General features: G+C 39.2%; 2 protein-coding genes and 1 pseudogene across 3 annotated transcripts; 2 read left to right on the top strand and 1 right to left on the bottom strand.

The window, feature by feature from the left end:
- Positions 1-507: 507 nt before the first annotated feature.
- Positions 508-22,727, top strand: LOC144535306 (choline/ethanolamine transporter flvcr2a-like). Of its 2 annotated transcripts, XM_078277701.1 has the most exons (11): positions 508-1,827; positions 9,594-9,735; positions 11,574-11,714; positions 13,159-13,226; positions 13,587-13,690; positions 15,815-15,925; positions 17,021-17,126; positions 17,222-17,333; positions 18,920-18,990; positions 20,628-20,747; positions 21,285-22,727. In XM_078277701.1, the coding sequence occupies exons 1-10, from the start codon at positions 1,243-1,245 to the stop codon at positions 20,700-20,702; spliced, it is 1,515 nt and encodes a 504-aa protein (XP_078133827.1). In that variant the 5' UTR covers positions 508-1,242; the 3' UTR covers positions 20,703-20,747; positions 21,285-22,727. The 2 variants fall into 2 exon arrangements, with proteins under 2 accessions (XP_078133827.1, XP_078133828.1); XM_078277702.1 differs by lacking the exon at positions 20,628-20,747.
- LOC144535307 (choline/ethanolamine transporter flvcr2b pseudogene) lies at positions 5,279-8,047 on the top strand (annotated as a pseudogene).
- Positions 22,440-24,498, bottom strand: erg28 (ergosterol biosynthesis 28 homolog). Its single transcript, XM_078277703.1, has 5 exons — positions 24,365-24,498; positions 23,952-24,106; positions 23,243-23,333; positions 23,035-23,153; positions 22,440-22,951 (listed from the first exon to the last, which is right to left on the bottom strand). The coding sequence occupies exons 2-5, from the start codon at positions 24,082-24,084 to the stop codon at positions 22,863-22,865; spliced, it is 432 nt and encodes a 143-aa protein (XP_078133829.1). The 5' UTR covers positions 24,085-24,106; positions 24,365-24,498; the 3' UTR covers positions 22,440-22,862.
- Between the last annotated feature and the right edge of the window lie 372 nt (positions 24,499-24,870).

Genomic DNA, 24,870 nt, shown 5'->3' on the forward strand with positions numbered 1-24,870 from the left:
TTCTCCTTGGACTTTCAATTTGAATTATGAATAAATATTTCCTCCACAAATTTTGAGGACCAAACTTTCTGGTAAATGGTGCCATCTGGTGGCCAGTAGCAGCACAACCTGATCAGCCCTGTACGTCTGCAGTTTGTATTGGTTTCCGCACATTTGTTATAGTTTTATGTAGGAACTTCTAAACTATTTTTTTTATTTATTTAACCTTTATTTATACTCGAAGGGCTTTGAGGTTTCTCTCATTTTCAACGATGACGAGTTAAACTTGATTAACTATTCAAACCTATTGTATCTATCCAACATCCCACTGGCTAATTGTTATGTGGGAGGTTTCAGTGATCCCAAGGTATCCTGCAGAGGAAAGGCTTTGTTTTAGCTGTGAGTAATTCCACACATATTATAACAGTGGAAAAGATGAAGGAAAATAATATATTTCACGATTAACCTTATTCCCCTCACATTATGTGTAATTCTGCATTAAGACATCAAACTACTAATGCCTTTCCTTTTGTATTTTAATGAAATGGGGATCACTGTAATCACATGAGTTAAGATTTAACATTTAATCCACATTTGATCTATTGTGAAAAGTATGTAAGAACAGCATGTACTAATTAACAGCAAACACAGGTAACAAGGCACTTATTGTTCTTACACGGTGGGATTTAACTTTTAACAATGCAGATTAATAAAGTGATGACTGAGGCAAGAGCACAAAACTCCTGCTAGAGAAATAATAGCAACCTTATATTATTATTGAATAAAATACTGTTAATGTGGCACACTGGTAATCTGCAATGTTGCATTGGGAGATAAAGTTGAAAAATAAGGACTAACTAAGACACCAGTCTGTGTTGTTAACTGTCTGGTAGGTGTGTCTCATTACAGTCACTGTCACGTCTTATCTCAGCAGCTGGGTGGAGTAAAAGTCGGGTCAGCTCAAACCTAGTGTGTGTAATAAAGGCTCAAGTATTGAATGAATTTTTGGAGAGCAGGCCAGTCCTTTGGAATGAAGTCTGAAGTCGTCTCAGTCCTTTTGGTCCTACAACTTAATAGTGTTTGGACTGTCACATGGACCGAAAGTGATTATTGATTATCTTTCATTGTTACTTCTGTACTTTAATTTTTAATTCACATATATTCGGAGCAGTTTGGGGTTTTAAAGACATTTTAAATCCGTTACTGCGCTGGGGGAAGACTTTATTATATTTCCAAGTGTGCTCGTTTTAACTGAAGCAGAGGATGGGAGAAGATACGCGGGCATTGCAGGACAAAAACGCGCAGAATTCGATGGACAATGGGCCACATTTGGGAGCTGGGGGTCCAGATGCCGTGCAGCAAATTGAATGCAGCAGCATCCCAAACGGCGACAGCGGCTCTGCTGCCAATACGCGTTTATACAAGAAGCGCTGGATGATCGTGTTCCTGTTCAGCGCATATTCCCTGAGCAACGCGTACCAATGGATCCAGTACGGGATCATCAACAACATAATGATGAAGTTCTACAACGTGGAAGCCTTCTCTATAGACTGGCTGTCCATGATCTACATGCTCACCTACATCCCATTCATCTTCCCGGTCACCTGGCTCCTGGATAAGAAAGGGCTGCGGGTCACAGCGCTGCTGGCCAACGCGCTCAACTGCGCCGGGACATGGATCAAGGTGGCCAGTGCCAAACCCAACTTGTTCGGGGTGACCATGGTCGGACAGCTCGCAAGTTCCCTAGCCCAGGTGTTCATCCTCGGGATGCCCTCCCGCCTGGCGTCTGTCTGGTTCGGCGCGGATGAGGTTTCCACCGCCTGCTCCATCGGAGTTTTTGGGAATCAGGCGAGTTGATCTCTTAGCCACAATTGTCACTGTGATAGACCTCTATAGTCGGTTTAATATGATTTAGTCCCAAACTCCCCCTGAGAAATGTTTGAATTGCATGAGTAGCCTGAATCAGACCCAAACCCATGGCTGGATTAACCTCTTAGGGGGCCTGGGCAAATAGTTGCTGTTGGGCTCCTGACCCACCCTCATCCCTCCACCCATGACCAGAGAAACCAACAAGATTATCAATTACTTGAGTAATACAGGCCCCTTCTACACGGTTAGATAGTAATGCCGGTATGCCTTTGTTGACCAAAAAACAAATGGCATGCAGTAGCCTAAACCTGGAGGTTTTGAGGCATGGGTGGTTTTAGACCATTTTTAGGGGGGCTAAGCTTAAATTTTTTTTCTCACTTTTAGAGTTTAAGTGAGAGTTTGTGAATTTGTCTGTTAATGACAGAGGACAAACAATTACCATTAACATAAACGTAGTTTTGGCCAATTGGAGGTGGTTGTGCCAGAGGGAGAACACTTTTGCAATGCACTGTATCTGTGTCACATTCTCATTAGGGGCTGAGCCCCCCTAAAGGTCGCCCCTGTTTTAAGGGTCTCTGTGGGTCTGCGGGCTCTGGGGCATTGCCCAGTTGGCAATCCAGCCAGTCATTTGCGCTTCTCAACTGAACGAAAACATATTTGTGGAATTTCTTAGTTTGCACTGAATTCTGATACCAAAGCTATTCTTTCAGTAGACTTTCACAAATATGTGTGTCTTTGGTCCTGATAAAAATCCTTTGCAGTTTGTACAAATTTAGCGTGGACAGATACACAAGCACTTTTCATTGCCTGTAAAGCTTGAGAGGCAGACATATGCTGTGTGTGTGTGTGTGTGTGTGTGTGTGTGTGTGTGTGTGTGTGTGTGTGTGTGTGTGTGCGTGCGTGTGTATGTGATCTGACATGTGACAGCTTATCTGCATAGTCACAGAACCTGCTTACCTTGAAAAAGCTTATCTGGGTTTATGGATTCTTCTTGTTTGTTTTCGATTGTTGAAGTCAAATCAGATATATATATATATATATATATATATATATATATATATATATATATATATATATAATATATCAATCTGAGGGCAGATAAATAATGGGGTACAAGAGAAGAAAAACTAAGTTCAGCTTAGTTTGTAGACATATTTTTATTCAATTCTTTCCCTTTTCCAATTCTTTCTTTTAGTCAGTTCTTTCCCTAATTTCTTCTATTATTTGTAAAATATTGGATACTTTCTCCTCTTTGGGCCTGAAAACTTTATTTTATATGAAACATATGAGAAATTTAGATGGAAAAATCTGTCTTTATATTGGAACTGCAAATATTATTATATATATATATATATATATATATATATATATATATATATATATATATATATATATATATTATAAACATTTGACAAGGGGCCCAAACTGCACATCGTTTTTCTGTAAGGCGTCACAAGCCAAACAGGTTGGGAGCTCATTATGTATTTTTTGTGTAGATTGTAATTTGATATAGCTATCAGATGTAAATGTAGTGGAGTAAAAAGTAGCCGACACTACCCTCTGAAATGAAGTGTAAGTAAGAATGGAAGTAGCCTAACTTAAAACTGTACTGTAAAAATGTAGCTAGGCCTACTTACTTACTTTCCACCACTGCCTCTTTAATCTCACAAACTTTTCCATGCCCCAAATGTAAAAAAATAAAATAAACACGCGACAAAAATGTTTAAACTTAAAGAGAATATCTGGTGAAATATTCCTCAATCGTGGAAGGTAGGCTATTTGTTTTGAGGGTGGCAACCAAATGGGAGGTGACGTGCACAATTCTCAGTTGTCAATTCAGTCTCGTGCTGGACTGGTATAATGTTTTGAGTCAGTGTAGTCTGTGTAGCAATGCTGCCATGTTCCAGGTATGGTAAACTTTGTTGTTTTTGTGCGAAAAAGTCAGAATGTCCGAATACTAGGCTGTATACAGGGGTTTGTATAATTACAGCTCATGTGTTCATATCTCGTCACTTTGTGGAAGTGGAATATGACCGTGAGGCAGTTTATAGCCCAAATAGGCTACCTAAAGTGTTTTAGACATCATAGATTGTTTTATCCACTATGGTTAAGCGTTTTATTGCACTGTTTTTATGGAATTAAGGCGAATACCAAAAAAAGCAATCTCGGCTAACTAGTAGCCTACCTTCTGCTGAATGTAAACACCGATACTGAAGGATTTGATATCATATGGATTTGCCAGGGTGAATAATGAACATGAAGTGCATTAAGGGTTGCATTTTAAATATTATGAGGTTTTGGTTCTCCTTCTTTTACCTTCCACTCCTTCCATTTGTGGGTTTGCGCCTTTGCTCCATGCAGCAGAGGAGGCTGGAGGCTGTAGACAGCAGGGAAACCATTAACAATTACCATTGGTGCTTTGAGAACCCATTCAATAGCTTACTAGCCTACATCACTAATATCCTTTTTTCAGTTATTTCATTTTTTAATCTATATGTTAGAGCCAAGTCTACTTTTAGATAGGCTACATAAACCCATATGCAGTAGGTAAAACTCTACTTAAAAAAAACAACTTCAAAACAGAATCATGTAGAATTATCAAATTAATTATAAAATGAATGAGGCACACTAAAGTAGCCAGTATCTACCATTTTTTTCTTTATTAATCCATTAATCATTTGGTCTATCGAATGTCAGCAAATAAAAAAGTCAGTTTTTGAAATTAGTTTTGGCTCATCAATTGATTATGAAAATAGTTGCGGATGAATCTGTCGATCAAGTAATCAATGAATCAACTAATTGTTGCAACTCTAATTCTCATGAAAACGTTGTCACACTCAGTTGTGGCATGATTGAATCCTTTCTGGAAAAAGTTAAAGAACATTGAATGTTGTTGCATGTGGCTCTTCAGCTTAGGTTCTCCCCTCGAGCTATATACAGGCCACCGAAATACTGTGCAACCTTCTCCAATGACTTTACTGAAAAGTGTCGAAAAACTGAACACAGGTGGCGAAAAACTAATCTCCAGGTCCATTATGACACCTATAAAGAGAGGCTTTGCATTTATAATTTGGAAATGAGGAATGCAAGGTGGTCTTTCTTCTCTGACATTATCGCCAGAAACAATAATAATTCACGTGCTTTGTTTGCTACTGTCGATAGGTTAACAAACCCTCCAGTACCAGTAGCATCTGAACTTTTATCCACCAAGGCCTGCAATGAATTTGCCATCTTCTTCAGAGACAAAATCAGAAAATTAGACAAACAGTCACAAAGTAATCCTCTGAAAAATGATTGATCATGACTAATTGTGTATGTCCCACAGTAATAATCCTCCATTGAACCTGTCAGTACCTCATCACGGCAGAGCATTCAAAATCCAGTGTTTTTGAGTACACAAGCACTGATTAGAAAGACAACATAACAAAAATGTGTTGTGCTAAATGAATATGTTTTAAATCATCCGGCTTCAGGTCTGCCAGTGTGGTAGCATCTAAGACAGATGATGTAATAAAAAGTGATTGGGCTTTAGTAAATCCAAGACATAAGCTGGAAGGAGGAGTTGGAAATGAAAAATAAAACTTTCATGTGACTAAAGCGAAGTGTTAAAGACTGGAGTCAGTCAGGTATGTAACAGTTGGCTGGGATCAGAGCTTTCCAACATTGCTCATTACAGTATATTTCAACTGCACCACAGATCCACCTCTGCTAAATCAGAAGGATTAATAAGCAGTAATCGCCACTGTAGGCACAGCTGGCAAGCTTGTTTATGATCAGCATGTAGGATAAAACCTGCTGGGAGGGAGGGACGAGTCAGGTAAACTGCCACGGTTTTGAGAGAGCGGACGCACAAGGAGAAATGTTTGCTCTTCCCTCCAGTTGTTAATTACTACAGAAGCCTGAATGAAAGGGGTTTCAGTAAGAGCAACATGAGTTCTCAGGATGAATTCCTTCACGAGTGGATGGATGGCCTTGGAGAGGCCAGAGCCAATGGTTGGTCTCCAGCAAGACAACTAGTTTGGGAGAATATAGCCAGCTGCCACTGGGAGACAGCAGCGACATCTTGGAGCCTTCAGCCCTGGATGCTGCGCAGCTCTCCCACTGATAGAGACAGAAGTTGTACAAGCGGCGATGGTTCATGCTGTTCACCTTTAGCGCTTACTCCATGAGCAACGCCTTCATGTGGCTGCAGTATGGCATCATCAGGAACATCTTCATGCACTTCTACAACATCAATAACCTCACCATTGACTGGCTCTTCATGATCTACTTCCTCACCTACATCCCCCCTCATTCTGCCTGTAACGTGGCTGCTCAACAACCGGGGATTCAGGGACGTCGTGGTGGTGGGCGCAGCTTTCAACTGCAGTGGGGCTTGGATAAAGATGAGCACGGCTGACCCCGACACATTTGCAATGACCTTCTTCGGGCCAATTTGTGTGTTCGGTGGCCACTGTTTATATCCTTGGCATCCTGTCCAGACTCTCGTCCCTGTAGTTTGGGCAGCAAACGCCTGTTCCATTTGCGTTCTGGGAAACGAGGTGTGTCTCTGTTTGCCTTTCGGGCTCAAAATGTCTTTGGCAGTGTGTGTTATCTTCTCATATTGGTGTAGAGAGAGTATGAGTGTTGGTTGCCAAGAGAGAGAGAGAGAGAGAGAGAGAGAGAGAGAGAGAGAGAGAGAGAGATCTATCATCTTTAGCAATCTGAATGGCCATGTGTCAAAAAACAGGCAGGTACATGTTGTGCCTTGTCAGCGTCTTTGAATGTGTGACTGAGTCTGTCTCTGGCAGCTGCTTCAGCTTCTAACAGTGAAAAGGATCTGAGAGAAGCGATGCATGTTAACTTGCAGAAACAAGCACTTAATACATGTTGACAATGTTAGCTTCAGTTCGCTTAAAATTACCTCAGGATTTCGTGACAGCCTACGGTATGGCATGTGGTATATGAGAAGTTGAGGAATAAATAAGCAATAATCCATGACAGGCCGTGGTTTACAGGGATTTTAGAACAGTTAGGGGGTGTCTTTAGATACAACGGTCACAGTTGTGTGTTTTATAGTATTAGTATAGTATAGTAACGACTTTGATCACGTCTCAGCCAATCCTAATCAAGGACTGTAACTCTCCGTTTTATAAAGTGTATTTTATTATGTCAGCTGTGAAAGTATTAGCTCACAGTTTACTTTTAGGTTATTTTCCAAATGTTCAATGGTGATTTTCTTTAACAAGGTTAGGGCTTCATTCAGTTCTTTGGGAAAGCTTAGTTACGTAGTAACTACCAAGTAGCCTAGTATTACCATTTTTGTCAAATATGTATTCTTCAATTTTGTGTTCAGAAGACTGTAAATTTTGAGCAGAAAATAAAATTGCTGGAAAAATGTGGTAGCAGTGAGCAAATTTTACATGTCAGCTAAATCAAACTCATATAAGAAGTCTGCCATTTTAACATGTACGCTGTACTGTAAGCAAAAATGTACTAATGCAACAGGTGAGGTGTGTGGTAAAGAATTTCCCAAACTGGGAGGAAGCAGATATGCCAGAATGTAGCTCTATGTGTGTGTGTGTGTGTGTGTGTGTGTGTGTGTGTGTGTGTGTGTGTGTGTGTGTGTGTGTGTGTGTGTCTTTTGTTCTTTCTAGGCAAAGGGAAATTGCGGGGGGTGACGGTCGACTTTCACCTCCTGCTTCTGAACAAGTTCCCAGGCTTGGGTAAACTAACTGTATAATGAGATTACACTGAGAATGCTGTGTCCATGGCAATAATGAGGGCTGCTGGGAAGGGTGTGTGTGTGGTCGTTTATCCTATCCTCTCACACTAAAAATACCAGAAAATGTATTGAACTTGTTAGGTCGTCTAAAGCTTGAGGTAAAGGAAAACCTGAACATGTCATGGTTCATGTCTCTTTCACAATTGTTAGAGAGATGATAAATCTAGAGGTTTTGAGGTTTACAATGACATAATTTTGATGCATCTTTGAGTCATTTCTAAAGGGAAGAATCTGGCTTCATAATTCATTTAAATTTTATGTATTGGGCTATATATGGATGCCTTGTGATCACACCACGATGTTTAACCCTATACCTAAACATAGATCATCAAAAAACATCTGACCCCTCTGATGCTCTTGAACCTCTGAACCTAAAATGTTTTTTTTCTTCAATTGAAGTGTGTTCTCTCTCACCTGCATTAATAAACACTGCATACCGGCCATTGTCACACATGTTCTTGTTTTTTGCTTAAGTCCCACTCTCCGCCGCTGAAGATAAAAGAACACATTGTTGTTGATGTTTACTTGCTCACCAGGACTTTATTCCTTTGGATCCGGTCCCTAAACTTGATGCTTCCAAGTTTTCAGGCTGAAGTAGTTCACATATCCCCTTGGACATCCAGAAATAGTTCACATTAAGAAAAAATAGGTAGGATTTCCATAAAGGCCTTTGAAGAACAAACAGATTAACAGTTTGTGTGCCAAAAGTAACATTATAAGAGATCCTTAATTTGCACCAACTGAGAATAAGCTTGTTTTGCTTTTTTGTTATCAAGTTATCAAGACTTGCTCTACTTCTCCAAAATGCACAAAAATGAGTCCAGTTACTGTATTGAAGGGATCTCTAGCTAAATGACCTGTTAAATTAATGATTAATATGCTATACTGTAGAGGGTAACAGGTGCACATCTATATCCTAAATCATGGTGGCTATAACATTCTCAGAGGACTGAAGGGGTCTAATGTATTTCTGTGCTTGCACGCCTCAAACACTGTTCACAGGTTTCTTCCCCCAGAACATGTCTTGTCCCTTTTTGCACTTTTCCATCTCTCGCCTAGAGTGGAGGGACTTTGGCTGGTGTTCCCTCTGGAATGTTTTTGAGGCTGTAGGAAGATGAGGAAGTGGGCACTACTCATATGGTATTCAGATTTGGAAAGTTTAGTACCCCCCAACTGTTCCAGATCCACTAGAACTTTTGCTGACCCTGAGGGTGGGTTGGGAGGGGGAGTGTTAGGATATAAAAAGTCAAACAGACATTGTACCTTTATGTCAAGCACATGTACCCCTTGCATTACCTGTACTTCTTAAAGCAATAGTTTTACATTTTGGGAAATTTGCTTATTTGATTTCTGGCAGAAAGTTAGATGAGATGATCAATACCACTCTCATATCTGTCCGTTAAATATAAGGTTACAGCCAGCAGCTGGTTAGCTTAGCTTAGCCTAAAGACTGGAAACGGGGTAAGAGTTAGCCTGTCGGTGTTTGGTATTTTAAGCCCCCAACATCGTCTTCCAGGCAGCACTGCATGGAAGACGATGTTAGGGTTAGGTGTCTTGAAGTCGACGGTGGCAGCGCTGCCTTGAAGTCGACGGTGGGGGCTTAAAACACCATCGTACTAGCCTGTCTTGGTCCAACATAACCCTCCATAAAACAGCGATTTTTTAAAGTTTTTATATTGTCTTTTGTACAGATTAAACAAACAGTATATAATGTGTTAGCTAGTTTCCTAAAATGTAAAACTATTGCTTTAACACCACCCACCTTTGACATATTTTGATTTTAATTTTGTAATCACTACATATGAAATAAGCATGTATTATTGATGTGTTTACTGGTAGCCATCACTCACACAAATGTCAAGTTTGTGTTTTTTCAACTTTTGTAATGATGCTTTCCCCCTTTAATAATGTGTACTAACTATAGCTGTGTGTGTAGCTGTCAGCTAGAGTCATTTTTAAATGTTGTGCCTCTTACCTACAGATGGGTATCGCCATTGGGTTCCTGCTCCCACCCATCCTTGTGCCTAATGTGGACGATATCAATGAGCTGGCGAACCACATCAGAATCATGTTCTACATCAGCGCAGGAGTTGCCACCCTCATCTTTATCCTTGTGGTCATTGGTAAGATGACTATTCACATCCGCAGGCTCATAGAGCTGTCAGGGCTTCTTGCCCACTCATGCAAGTCCCTTTCAAGTTCATATAACTCCCACAGTCATGTTGTGAAAATATATAAAGCAAAGAGTCATCTTGACAGTTTGTGCTTTAGGGACTGTGACAAAGCTGTTACCTCACCTCCTTTGTCCCACAGTAATGCCAATGACATTTCTTAGTTGGCAGTGTAATGGTATTTTTAGACGAGAACACAGGTGATTTTCTAGTAGGGTTTTGCAACATCAGGGTTAATTGTTAACACACTATTTGATCATTTTTATATGGTAGAACTTTTAACTTGCTTGTTGGGCTCCTAAGGCAGCACTACTGGAAAGCTGAGTCTTCCTGAGATGTGCTTTCTACCGAGAAACAGCATCGCAGTCCACTGGATGAGCAGCAGCAGTAATTGCTGTAATTGTTCACCTTTTGATGAGATGTGTTCAGACACGATGGGAAATAGGAACTCAGGGAGTTGTGACAGTGTTTTATGAAATCATCTTCCCCGTCAGCTCTGTTAGTTCCTCTTTTCACCTCCACGAAGGACTAAAACTCATCGACAGTCAAAGAAACATAGTAAAGCTTCACTACGACTTGCACTTCTTTCTGGGAGATGTTAACTGGCATTACAGGATGTCACCAACCTGGTATGATAACTTGCCGTGCCCAAACAAGCGCAACAAACCAAAGGGGTGAGGGAAATGTCAATCCGATTTTCAGAAACTCTGTTTTCAGTGTTGTTGTGTAGACAGGGAAATTGAGTTTTTAGCTTGTAATGTCAAAATGTGCACCCTTATCTCCTTTGTGAGGTGTCAAAAATGAGGCGGCATTTCGTGCGATGGTGGCCATGGCCAAAATAGTACTGGTTCTAACCTTGCTAACAGGACTTTACTACATGTTTACACAAAAATGTATTAAATGTATTGTAACTCTTCCGCTATATCCATACACCATGGCAGCCAGATTAGGAAAGCCATTAGGATCTAGAAATCATTTTTTTCAGGCTTCTCATTGGCCAACTGCTTCTTCTCCGCATGATTGGCCAACATGGCTTTAGGGTTAGGGTTATGTTGCCTTGTTTTTGTGTTTTTGCATTTCCATTTGAACAGATTTTTTTTAACAGTGCTTGTGTGGAAGGGATATTTTTTTGTGAACGGAGGGAAAAACCCTATTTTCAAAAATACCTGTGTATGTGTGGACTAGGCCTAAGGCAACATAAATGAAAGCACGTTTGGATGGACTATGGGTATACAGGGGATTTAAAGTTTTATTTTGTACCCAACATTATTACATTATTATTACTTTATTAGCTGCAAGTTGCTGTGTGGCCACTCTAATGTGATACTGAGCTTATGTATCAAGGGTGTGGTAGTAATATTGATTATATCAGATCAGATATAAAAGCCAATCCAGGGACAGGCATTACAAATTAGTATGTAATATGTGATATGCTATTCTGTGTATCTGTCCATGCAAACATATCAAAAAAAGTTATTTTATGGGCTTATAATAACTTAATAAGGTACAAATTGGTTTATAAGGACAAGGAATTAATACAAAGCTAATAAAATTAAGGTAAGGTGATAATGATGATATGTTTGTTCAACTGACTCATCCTGTTAATTAACTACAGATTTTGCTTCCACTGTTATTCCTCTGCCTGTCATTATGACCTCCAGCGTCACACTGGGCTTTTACCCCCGTCAGTGTCTGTACTGGCTGATAAGAGAACAGACAATGCACTATCACAACAATCTTAATGAAAGAACACAGAAGTATCCTCATGAAATATTTTGTTTGTCTAACAGTGTTTCAGGAGAGACCGGAGATCCCGCCCACCCAGGCCCAGGCTCATGCCAGGAACATCCCCCCCGGCGAGTACTCGTACACGGCTTCTATCTTGAGGCTGCTGCGCAACAAGCCCTTCATGCTCCTGGTGGTCACCTATGGTAGGTACCCTTCCTGTTTATGGCTAGGCTAATGTCAAGAAAATGGCAAAAATGCCCATTACAAGTTCTGAGAGTCCAAGATGACGTCTTTAGATTGCTTTTTTTGTCTGACCAACAATCCAAAACCCAGAGACATTTAAGTCACAATGATATTAACAGAAAAACAAGAAAACCTCACATGTGAGAGACTAAAACTAACACATATTTGGCATTGTACTTGATTATTATGATTAGTGATTAAACAAATTGTCAGGAGTTTCAGTGGATGTAGGACCCAAATGCAAGATGGCAGAAACACGAGTAAGCTCAAGGATTTATTTCAATGAAATCCAACGAACAAAAGGTGTCCTGGAACAGCAGGCAAAATACAACAAAAACCAGAACAGGTGGAATCCAAAACATGAACAGGCAAAACATCAGGAACACAGAGACCAACAGTGTAGATGACACACAGCCACTACAAACAAAATACAATAACCTGACAGCAGACAAGGGACTAAGTGACTAAATACACAGAGTAAATGAGGAAACGAGCAACAGGTGACACTAGGCTGGGGAACAGGTGAAACACATTAGGGATGGGAAAACGATCAAAAAAGGCGGGAAAACACAAGACAGGAAGTAAAACCAGACAAGACAAGACAGAAAAGACAGACTTCAAAATAAAACAGGAAACAGAACATACACAACCATGACACAAATATCAGAATTGTTGTAAGCTGATTCACTTACATAATACTGTAGGTTCATAGGAAGGTCCCAAAAAAGGATATCATAAAGATAGCAGAAGGAGGAAGTCCAGATCTGTGTCTTCATATGTTTCTCTATCATGATGATGTCTTGATTACATCACTGTGACATGCAGGTCATCCCACACTCCAACATCATTACTTTTATTGCACATCCAGGGAAAGATGTTGCAATATCGAGGTGAAAGGTAACAAAGATTTAAAAGCCTTGAAATAGACATCTGCGGTTGAAGCTGCCACAATTACATGACTTGAATTGTGACTCAGTCTTTATCAGCTGGTGTGCAGATATGGGGATGTGTCATCACAACACATGGACTTCCAGCGCAATGTGTAGTATTGATTTAAAGGTCTTTTGAGATGTCACTTTTTTTGCTCAAAGGTCACTATTTAATGAAGACAATATCAATGATTGACAGTGTGAAGCATATTGAAATGTGTTAGTCTGTAAATGTGTACCCTTTACATGCCTGGACAATGGGATTTTAAGGTAATTTTGTGTCTTTGTGCTCCAGTATAAATAAACTTAAATGCTATTAGCCAAGTAGTGACAGAGTCTGAAGGCTATAATGTGTGTGATGTGTGAAGTTGTCAGCAGTGTTTTTAGGGGGCAGCATTAGGTCCCATCTGCACCCTGCTTTCCCTACAGGTCTTCTCAAAATAGACAGACACTGATTTCTGTTTGTTGTCTGCAGGGCTGAACGTCGGCTGCTTCTATGCTATTTCCACACTGTTGAATCAGATGATCATTGAACAATATCCTGTAAGTCTCAGTGTGTCTGCTCTAAAATATGCTTCTGCCTTGTATACTTTATTTCAAACCAGATTAGCTTTTATTTTGCTCTTTCGTTGTTCTCTGTGTCTTCCTTCCTAACCTCCTCAGCCATTCATTCCTGCCATGTACTCAGTGTCAATAGGCCCAGCATGTAGACATTTGTGTGGTTTTCTCTGACACCAATAATTATGAAGCTGCCAAGGAGATGACCCTGACACAGATAACTGAGGTATGGGAATCTGATTGTTATGGTTTAGAGCTTCCAGGACAAGCTAACTACAGGGTGAACAAGGTCACAGATGCCTTATATGGTCTGTAAAACCAGAAATGTCAATGTTTTACTCTCAGGGTGAAGAAGTGAATGCTGGGAGAATTGGTCTGACTATTGTTGTTGCTGGCATGGCGGGGTCCATCATATGTGGCATTTGGCTGGACAAGACCAAAACATACAAGTAAGATATTTCTACAAAACACTGTTTTACTATTGATACTTTGAAAGGCAAAAACAATGCCAAACTGATCTTAAGTAATGCTTCCAGCCGTTGACAGAAGAAGCCAAAACTCAGCCATAGTGTAATCATACTACTACAGTCTTCAGACAAATACGTGTTAAAGGTCCTCGGAAATCAATGATGAGGGTCAATGATGACTTAATGTTGACAGTGGTTCTTCTACTGTCAGCTTTGTGAGGCAGTGCTTAGAGCTAAATGCTAATATCAGCATGCTAACATGCTCATAATGACGATGCTAACATGCTTTTGTTAATCAGTTGTACTGTTTACCATGTTCACATCTTAGTTTAGTGTGTTTGCATTGTAACATTTGCAAATTAAAAAAACTTTGACCTTTTGAGCTTGTGGCACATTTCATGACAATCCATCCGAAAGCTCAAAACCACAAATATCAAACTCATGGTGGTGCTATAGGAAAAGTCAGGGGATCATCAAAGCAGTTAGGATTCATAATCTGGTGGCTTATGAAGGTCTGTACATAATTTCATGGCAATCCATCTGATAGTTGTTGAAATTGATATTTCAGTCTAGAACAAAGAACAGAGACCGTCAGACCGACAGAGCCTGTAGCATGTCAACAAATGTCATGTTGTAGCTTCACGTTTTAAGTGAAAACTCACCGTCACCTCTGAAAGGAACAACAGTCAGTCTCTGCTTTAAAACACGGGCTCCTTGCATGGATGTCTTTTAAATCATGCATTCACAGGGAGATGTCCAAGTGCATTCATGAATGAGAATCCAGCGGAACTGAGTTTTATATCTGATGTCCCTCTCTGCTTATCTGAACTGACAGGCTATACTCTGCTGCTCCTCCCAGGTCACATCTCACACCACATTAAACTTGGGAAATATTAATAATTCAATCTTAAAAGTGAAGATTTACAATTGGTATCGGAATTATTGATTCTGTCATTTTTGTCTTGATCAAGAAGTAAGTAAGTAAGTAACCACTTATTTCCAATAGTTTTCCGAGTGTTAGATGTTTGGCACACTGCCTTCAGCGATCTGGCATGCAAACTATTATGATTCGTCCCTCAGATTCCTTACATGCCATTAGGATGGTTAGCTGTCAAAGCCGTCAGGTCCGGATTTATGTTGTTGACCCTCTCATGCCTATTGTCCCATGTGGGACAGAGTCAAAGGACTATGTTATATTAACAAAAAATGTTTTGCAGCAATAATTTACGCGTGGTTGTACGAGAGACAGCTTCACCAGAGTAAGCCTGTTTGTGCAGATGGCCTGGGTTATGACGAGGGGTATTCAGTGACTCATTCATTTTAAGTAAGACATTCTTCTAGAAAAAGATGCCTGCTCTGACACAAACTATACATTACTTTTTCATATAGGCCTAAACCAGAACTATTTGATAGTTGTTATCTCTTGTAGTGGTAGAAACTGAAGATGTTTTAGACATAAGTCCTAGTTAGGTGCATCATAATATGCATTATACACATTTAATGCATGAGACACATACAATGATGCGTGTTTAATGTGGAGGAGAAGAGCTACTGGCTTATTAGATGGTCCCATTGTTCCCAGTTTAACCCTGATGGTTGAACTGATGAGTTTTGCTTCTTGTAATGAATTTCTTAAAGACTAAATAAATAAAAAAAAAGTGTAAACAACAAGTGTTTTTTTCAAATGAAACATGGGATCTACATTAAATAACGGCAGGTGTTGACAAATCTATGGAAACAGATATTTCTTTGTCATTTACGTAACAAAACCAACATTAACAAGCAAAGGTGTTGCCTTTGCTTGTTAAGCTATTTTGAAGTATAGAATCGTCACAATATACTGTACATGGCGGATTAGCAGGAAATATTTCCCCCAAAGCCAAATGTTTTTTTGTTAAATTGTGTTGTAGGATTTCTTTGTTCTGATCAGCTTTGCAGGCATGTAGCAAACCTTGTCACAAGATTTGTTAATGTAAAAGTCAAATCAGATTACAGGATTTTCCTCAAATAGGGTGTGCTGTGTGTGAATGCATATACTGGCTGATTGTATCGCCATCGCACATTTTTTTAAACTTCATGATTAATATTCCTCTCCTGTCTCCTCAGACAAACCACCTTGGCCGTATATCTCCTCTCTCTGATTGGGATGCTGGTTTACACCTTCACCCTCAACCTGGGTCACCTGTGGGTGGTGTTTGTCACAGCTGGAGTTTTAGGGTAGGTAACCATTACAGAGTAAAGACTGCAGAGGTCATAAACATCACAGCCAGGGTTTGAAATTAAATGAGTAAAAATTAACTATGGTCAGTTATTTCTCTATAAGGAATACTAAACAGGGTTCCTGCAGTTGTTACAGCAGCACGAAGAGAGCAAGAGTGCAGATATATAGAGAAATAAATAATAAGAGAAATATTAAAAAAAACAAAGTAAATTAAAAAATAAATAAACAAGAACATGTGATGTGATGTGTGGTGTGATTAAAGCAACAGTAGTAGGAGTCATCTGAGATTTGTTATGCCAACTCATCGTATACAACATCTCTCTAAACTCTTTATGTTATCTTCAAGACTTTGGATCCTGATTTAAAAAAAACCTACAATATAATTAATTATAAATTTTACAAAGATGATCACAGGTAAAAGTGTTTCAATTTGAACAATGCCTCATTGCAAAACATGCCAATTTTATGTCAAGAAGTCAATGTCATTAATTTTAACAAAGATTTAAGTCTTAAGAAATGGTGGCTAAGAGAAGGTTTACTGTGTACGTGTCATGATGACACAGTTTTTAGACTAATTTTAAGCCCCAGGTTATTGTGAACCTTGTCTGTCACATTTGATGTCCACAGGTCTCAACAGCTCTTACGGTTTTGCTAATAATGTGTTAAAACATTTTTTGGGGCATTTTTTTGCATTGCTGGCATGAGAGCTGCTTTGTCAAAGCAATATTAATGCTCCTCTGATCCCCCGGTCCACGAGCTTTGTCCTGACAATTATTGCTATTTATGGTAAGCTGATTAAGCCCATAACTGGTTTCCATAGCAATTCCTTTGTCGGCTTTCATTACTGAAACCCAGACAGGGTGTATTGTACTACTATTGTAATATACACTTGCCCTACTTTTAAATTTGTGGTTTTTGTATTCCTTCTTTGGTTGGGATGAAAACTACTGCAGATCACACACTTTTCTTTTAGCCTTTAATTTGCCCTTGTGTGTGTGTGTGTGTGTGTGTGTGTGTGTGTGTGTGTGTGTGTGTGTGTGTGTGTGTGTGTGCGTGTGTGTGTGTGTGTGTGTGTCTTTGTCTGTCTGCAGCTTCTTCATGACAGGATATCTACCTCTTGGCTTTGAGTTTGCAGTAGAGCTTACCTATCCAGAATCAGAGGGAACCTCATCTGGACTGCTTAACTGTTCAGCTCAGGTCAGTAATGTTAGCATGAACAACAAATAAAACAGAATAGAAAAGGTGTTGGTTTGGGGCTGTAAATTTTTTTTTTTTTTTAAATCTCCTTTCAGATCTTTGGAATCATTTTCACCATCTCTCAAGGGAAGATTATTGATAGATGGGGAACTTTAGCAGGAAACATCTTCCTGAGTATCTTCCTGCTAATAGGAACAGTACTGACAGGTAAGATATTAACTTCTCCTCTGTTTCCTCAGCATACACCTCTCCTGTCACAGTGCTTACAACAACAGTGAACATTGAACTCCTGTCAGCAACTATGGATGCACATGATATTAAATGGAACTTTAATACAGAAGTGAAGCATGACTATTTAAACCAGGGCGTATTGTGTTTATAAACCTTAGGTTTATTAAGTTACACGCAACACAGTGGTATCTTTCATAGGATAAGGTTGCCCTCTAGTGGCTGAATGAAAAATCCCCATTTATTAAAGGCACAATAAAATGAAAATTACAGCATCTTATTCCTTAATGCTCCATATCAAACAAAAATAATATGCTCCTTTAAAATTCCTTAACTTTAAAGCATTTTACTGGTTACCTAATGTCATGTATTATGTTAAGAGTAGTGTGATTAAAGTGACAGTAGTAGGAGTCATCTGAGATTTGTTATGCCAACTCATTGTATACAACATCTCTCTAAACTCTTTGTTATCTTCAAGACTTTAAAGACGTTAAAACATTTTTTTTTGGTATTTTTTGCATTGCTGGCACGAGAGCTGCTTTGTCAAAGCAATATTAATGCTCCTCTGATCCCCTGAAGTCCTGAAAGAGAGGAAGTTATAAGGAGGATAGACCAAAGATACAGTGTACAGATTAAAACAGAAATACTGACACTGTCAAACATAAACATGCACACACGGCCATATAGAAGAAAAAAAGCTGCTATGAAGAGTGAGCACATGGAGAGTGAACATACTGAGCAGCCCTCTGTGAAGCCTTAAAAACCTGCAGACCTGAATGCCACGCTCTGACCTGAACACTAGAGAAGACACACTTGGAACCTCAATGGTTTTTACACCCCTACACAAAATCATCTTTGTAAACATTATTGTATCTAATTGTAGCATTTTATATGTCCTGTCAGTACAATGCAACTGCCACTTTAGTGACTCCAACATTACTACACTCTTTCACTTAACTTTAATTTTGGAAAGCTTTTACAGTCCCCTCTGATTAGTGTTAATGTAGTGTTCTATGCATCTAATGAGCAATATTTAAACTGTGTTTCCTCATATTGGACCAATAACGTGTGTAAGTGAACTGAGTCTTCACATTGCTGAAGCATTCTATTGAGTGTTAGTGTTGCAGACTAAACACTGTGCTGTGTTTTCCTTTCATGGCAGTCAGATCAACAAGGCTCATCTTTAACACATAACAACTCATTTATCTGTTATTCTCTGACATAAAACATGCAAATCATCCCTCTTAAAATTACATAAGATACATTGGGTTGTGGAGTGAAACCCCTGTTACCATTTTGTATGGAATGTGTTAACTCATTTTAAAGATGCTGAAACTGTTGAGGTATGTGGAAATAACACTAAGATACAGTATGATTAGTGCTGTCTAGGCACTTGCTTTGAATAGCCTTCTGTGTTGTCCCTGTTTTTCTATTTCAACCTAAAATACATTAAATTACAGAAGTGAGTCACCACTGATATGCCATTTTCTTTTTCTGATTTTAAACCAAAAGTCCACAAAGCCACAACTTCCATAAGCTAAGCTTTCCCCTCTCCTTTATCGCAGGATTTATCAAGTCCGACCTCCGACGCCAGAAGGCCAATCTACAACAACAGTCTGAGGTGCAGGTAGTGAGTGTAAGTACATCTGTGTACACTACATAAAGTCTGAGGTGGAATCTCCACATCCACCATCCCCACATTTTAATATAGATAAGACCATGATGACATTATTCTATCATGCTTTTATCGAAACCATCATATCTTTCTCCCTAGTAGCATGGTTTGGGTGTGTTCCAGTCAAGCACAAAAATCGCCTAAACCAAATTGTAAAATGGTCAAGTAAGCTGACTGGGGAGTCCCAGCTGCACCCCCATTTACAATTTACAATTACAGTGGATAGCTATGGCTATCAAAGAAGATAGCCTACATCCTCTGAATAAGGAATTCCAGTATCTCCCCTCTGGACGGAGGCTAAGAGTTCCTGGTTACAGAACTACAAGATTTAAAAACAGTTTTGTACCAGCGGCAATTACTATGTTAAATAAACAGTACAATTATTTGCACAAAACGCACAAGCACTTTGGTTATGTACTGTTTTCTATTCCTTTTTATCCATGTTTTATTACCTGTTTTTATATGGTTTAATGTTTTGAGTGTTGCATGTTATGTTTAAGGATGTCCCGCCTCTCTTAGACTGTAAAACTAGTTTACCTACAGGTATCAATAAAGTAACCTAACCTAACCTAACCTAACCTATCCCTTTGGTGAAGGAATGTTTTAGATATCTCTGGGCTGAATGCACTCTGAATGGTTCTCATGCACTGCTGCAGGTACACACGAGCAAAGCAGGGGTCGCACTTCTACAACCTCACTAAAACATTCTCTATTCTCGAATACTGTTAGCAGAAAGCCCAAGTCTGCTTTGTCTGACGGCTCTCCAACTTGCTCTAACAGCATGTTTACCATCTGTTGCTATAAAAACCTTATTTTGTTTTCACTTTTGCAAAGACGTGCAGTTGACAGCTGTCACACAGATCAGTAATCTGTACTAATCAGTTCATAAAACACTGTAATAATGTGATAATAACACACCACTATCCACTGTTAATAAATAAAAAGCAGGTTTAATTTATTGAGTTAAACTGAAACAAAAGCATCTATTTGGTCAATAGTCCACATGTATGTAACATATCACATGTTTAAATGTACTTGAACAGAAAATAAAACCCAGTGGCCTCCAGCTGCTCAGAATCACCTCTAAATTATTAATAAGGAATGCCATTTTAAACAAACATCATAACAACATGCACTAAAATGAAAAGCTCCAGTAATCCTGCACACTAATATATCTTAAATAAGATACATTAAATTGACCACCACTAGTTTCCTTCTTTATTATAGAGCCAGTTCTATTAAATTGTTAGAAATAAGACCAGCAGCAGCGAGATAGAAAACGATACAGTCACAACAGTTGAAATAAGTAATAGGTGAATAGATGTAAAATATATCTAAATAAATAATGCTAAACAAATAATGTTACATCTTAGCATGATTTGCTGCTAGATGACTTTGAACTAAACACTGTATTCTCCTCACTAAAGGCAGTGTAAGTGGAGCTGCTGGGCTAGGTGCAGGTAGCAGGCAGTATTAGTTGGGTGTGCAGGGTTTGGTGGAGGGCACTCTGGGGTGGTGTAGGATGGAGGAGATGGTGGAGGATAAGGTGGCCCCTTCTAAAGCCCCTCAGAGGTGTGACACCCAAGCTACTGTTCTAGCCTACAGGCTCTGTATCATCGGTGCAGGACTACGGGGCCACAACGTGCAGCGGCCACTGGCAATGGCTGTCTTGACAAAAACCCACAACCTCACTAAAATCCAAACACACACCTTCCAAGGTAGGGGAACACCCTCTTTACACCAAGTAAACACCAGTAATACCACACATGCACGCACGCATGCATGCACACACGCACGCACACAGGCAGGCAGGCAGGCAGCCACACAACAGAGTAACATGTGACAGTAAACAAACCTTATCTTCAATGTCAAAATGCCACTCAAAACTCCAGAACATTCAACAAAACTGTTACAAACCACATTGTCTTTCAATTTACAAAAATAGATGACAGGTATTTTTAATACTTGAGGTTATTACTACTGAACTGCAGTACATTCTGCTCCACTCCACAATCAAAATAAACAGGTTAAACATAGATTTAATGCAATAGGTTAATGTTTTAAGGTGTTTAATGAATACTCTAATGAATACTCTAATGTACAGAATAATTTTGGTCTATGTTAACGTTCTGTTGTCTTTCTGAAGGCTGTGATGAGTTGAGAATTTGTGTCTTCTGATTTTTAAAAAAACTACTACTTTTGCTCAGTTGTTAGATGATACAATTGTAATTGTTTTCTGTCCTCTTCCTTTACAGAAAGCAAAAGCTGATCTAGAAGGAGCCGTCTCTCCCCCTGAAGTCCTGAAAGAGAGGAAGTTATAAGGAGGATAGACTGTCAAAGATACCGTGTAGAGATTAAAACAGAAATACTGACACTGTCAAACATAAACATGCACACACATAACATACTGAGCAGCTCTCTGTGTCGCCTTAAAAACCTGCAGACCTGAATGCCACGCTCTGACCTGAAAACTAGAGATTTACACTAATATCCCAAGTGCAACTTAGCTCATCTCAAACAAAGCACAAGTCAATCATGCACACTTGGAACCTCAATGGTTTTTACACCCCTACACAAAATCATCTTTGTAAACATTATTGTATCTAATGTAGGCATTTTATATGTCCTGTCAGTGCAATGCAACTGCCACTTTAGTGACTCCAACATTACTACACTCTTTCACTTAACCTTCGTAAGCTTTTACAGTCCCCTCTGATTAGTGTTAATGTAGTGTTCTATGCATCTAATGAGCAATATTTAAACTGTTTCCTCATATTGGACCAATAATGTGTGTAAGTGAACTGAGTCTTTACATTGCTGAAGCATTCTATTGAGTGTTAGTGTTTAATGCAGACTAAACACTGTACTGTTTTCCTGTCATGGCAGTCAGATCAACAAGGCTCATCTCTGCCTGCCATTCAGGATCACATGGAAGTATTACTTCTGCAACCTGCTGATTATGAATATGATTGATGCTGTGCATCAGTTTTGTCCTTGTTTTACTGTAAGTGATCTCTACAAGATATTTGGTGATACATAACTGGATGAACATGTGAGAGCCTCTGGAACATGAAGAATGGTGGCACAGCACAAAACATGATGGAAGGCAAGTCGATCTACTGCAGTTGTCATTTTGCACAAGAAAATGTTTTTATGTGTAATACTACTTAGCTTGTAAAATTGTGACTGAGAAATGAAGTTCATGCTATGTAACCATTGTTTGTACAGTTTGTCATTAACATGTTTTACTTGATGTGTTGTGATAAGCTGTCTGGTGATTTTACGGTTTTTATGATGCATGTTGGGAGTTTTTCCTTTCAGTGGTATTTTAGTACATTGTGCAGCACAAATATTAAATGTTTGTCAAAAGAAAAAGAAAAAAACACAATTACGCCCTCGGAAACAAGATGTCTCACAACTTATTTTTCACATGTAATTTATAAATACACATCATCCAAAATGTAATCATTTCATTATCTAAAAGTTTTATATGACAATAATTGGGTGTAGAAACATTACATAGCACAGAACAAACATTGAGAATAATTGATGATATTCGTGTTTATGAGACTTTGCAATGAAGAGCATAGCATAGTTTTATACTGTATAGTCATCTGAGTTCTTTGGTAGATCATCACGTCAAACCATTTTTGATTGCACTGTGAACTGTAAATGTAATAAACATTAAATACAGCCCACATAGAGATGTATGTAGTCTATAGAAAGTGTTACAGTAGGAAAGTAATGTACAACCAAAAGCAGCACACTAGGACCAGTCCACTAGTGTCTGGTGGTCATTGTGGAGGTGGGAGGAAAATCAAAACAGCCAGGATTCAGTTACGCTTCTTCTGTCGTGCTCCGACTTCCTCTTGTTGCTCTGGGATACACTGGAATCCAATCAGCATTCCTATAATGGAGAAAGCTAGAAAAACACATACAAATGTAATCAATTAAGGGATAATGTAAAGATATTTCCCATCACTCATCAGTACAGTCCATACTCACTTGCCACAATGAGAGGCGCCATGACACCGATAGTCAGAGGAGCAGTTTTGTAGATGAAGGCTTCAGACAAGAAGTGACCCAACGCCAGCACAAATGTCCATAGGGTGATGTGATAGAGCCTGCAGGAGCCGGTATGACACACAGTAAGAACGTACAGTATGAAGACTGCCAACAGAAACAAGGTGCAGGAAATGAGAAGCGGTCTTACGTTCTGTTCTGGATATCAATGGCACAGGAACAGCGAATGATAGACGACAGCAACGTCCAAATGCCAAATGTTCGAGCTTGGAGACCATTCACTAAGGAAATGAGAAGTACAAAATCAGGAATGAAGGAGTTTAAAAAAAATGGAGAAAAAAATATATCATGATATACTCATGTGTATATCTAAGTCTGCCTAAACTTATTTTATTTACACATTTTTTAATACAAGCCAGATCGATAAATCGGCTGGGCCAATATTAGCTTAACAACCTACTATATTGCTATCAGTATATGTAGCAGCCTATACAATATATGTCGGCTGATAAGTAATAAGAACTTGCAGTACTAACATGTCAAAGATGTTATATTTGGGGTCATTTAGAAACTGTCACCTTTACATTGTCCACCAGAGAGCACTGCTTTGTAACTGTGAAAAAAAGTGGTATTGGTCTCTTAAATCCAGTAGGTGTGACTCTAAAATTGAATATGAGTCATATACAAATGCTGTCTTAGCAGCTGATACAATTTCAGATACATTTTTCTATTCAATGCTATTTTATAAACGTATATATTTTCTGAGGAATCATATCACCAACTCCTGAACACCTGATAACACCAACATCATGCTCAGTTGAGTGGAAAATATGATGATGTGACATTTAATTTTTCTGTAATGTCCATTAGGTTTCGTCAATCAAACCTAGTTTGCTCACCAAACTCTGGTGTGCCTGTGTAGAGCTTCTCTGACAAAAAACTGTGGTCTTTGAAACTCTGCACGGTGTTTCCAATCGCGATGACGGACACCATCACCAACCAGCTGCGCAGGACGTTCAGAAAGCGACTCATGTTATCTGTCTGTGAGACGCACCTGTCCGAAAGAAAAGTTAGTGTGTTGTTTATCTGTGCAGGATAAACAGCTTCAAACTAAAGGCTAATGCAAGTGCAGCTGGCTGGTCATATTACAATCTGAATAACAGATGTCTGCTCCATGTTAACTGACCGACACAACACAGAAAGACCACATATCAGCTAGCAAGAGATATTCAGCAATAACAAACGTGACATAGCATGCTGACGTTGCTGTACGAACCTGGTTAAAACAATTATGAATTGTGCGTATATTTACCTGGCGGCCTCTATAAAACTACCATGTGAACATGTTCCTGAGTGGGACAAAACAAGAGAGAACTGGATAAAAAACAATTAGATGGGAGTCAAGCCAACCGACTTTCAATCTTGGACTGTGGGGTTGACCAATAACAGATTTTAAGAAATGGCTCCATCCAATCGTACCATTCAAATGATTGGCCATACGAGCGTTCAGGTTCCGCCTACTTCCTTTGCCAACCAATAGAAACTAAGAAACCCGGTCAGCCATAGACTGTAAGCTAGGCTGCGTTCAAACAAAGAGCAGATGTGGAACAGGAGGATGCTCTGTGGGGACTTGCGTCTTCGTTAAGTACAGGAAGTACAATGTATTTTTATTTTTTGTTATTCAGAATACAGATATATAGAAACAAGCATTTTTACAAATTCACTTCAAAAATAGAGCTTTTGCCTCGGGTCGAGCATATAAACAAAACCTAGGAGCTTATACATAACAAATCAACATAAAGAAGAAAATAAAATAAG

This window comes from Sander vitreus, chromosome 20 (genome assembly GCF_031162955.1).
Source record: "Sander vitreus isolate 19-12246 chromosome 20, sanVit1, whole genome shotgun sequence".
Lineage (NCBI taxonomy): Eukaryota > Metazoa > Chordata > Actinopteri > Perciformes > Percidae > Sander > Sander vitreus.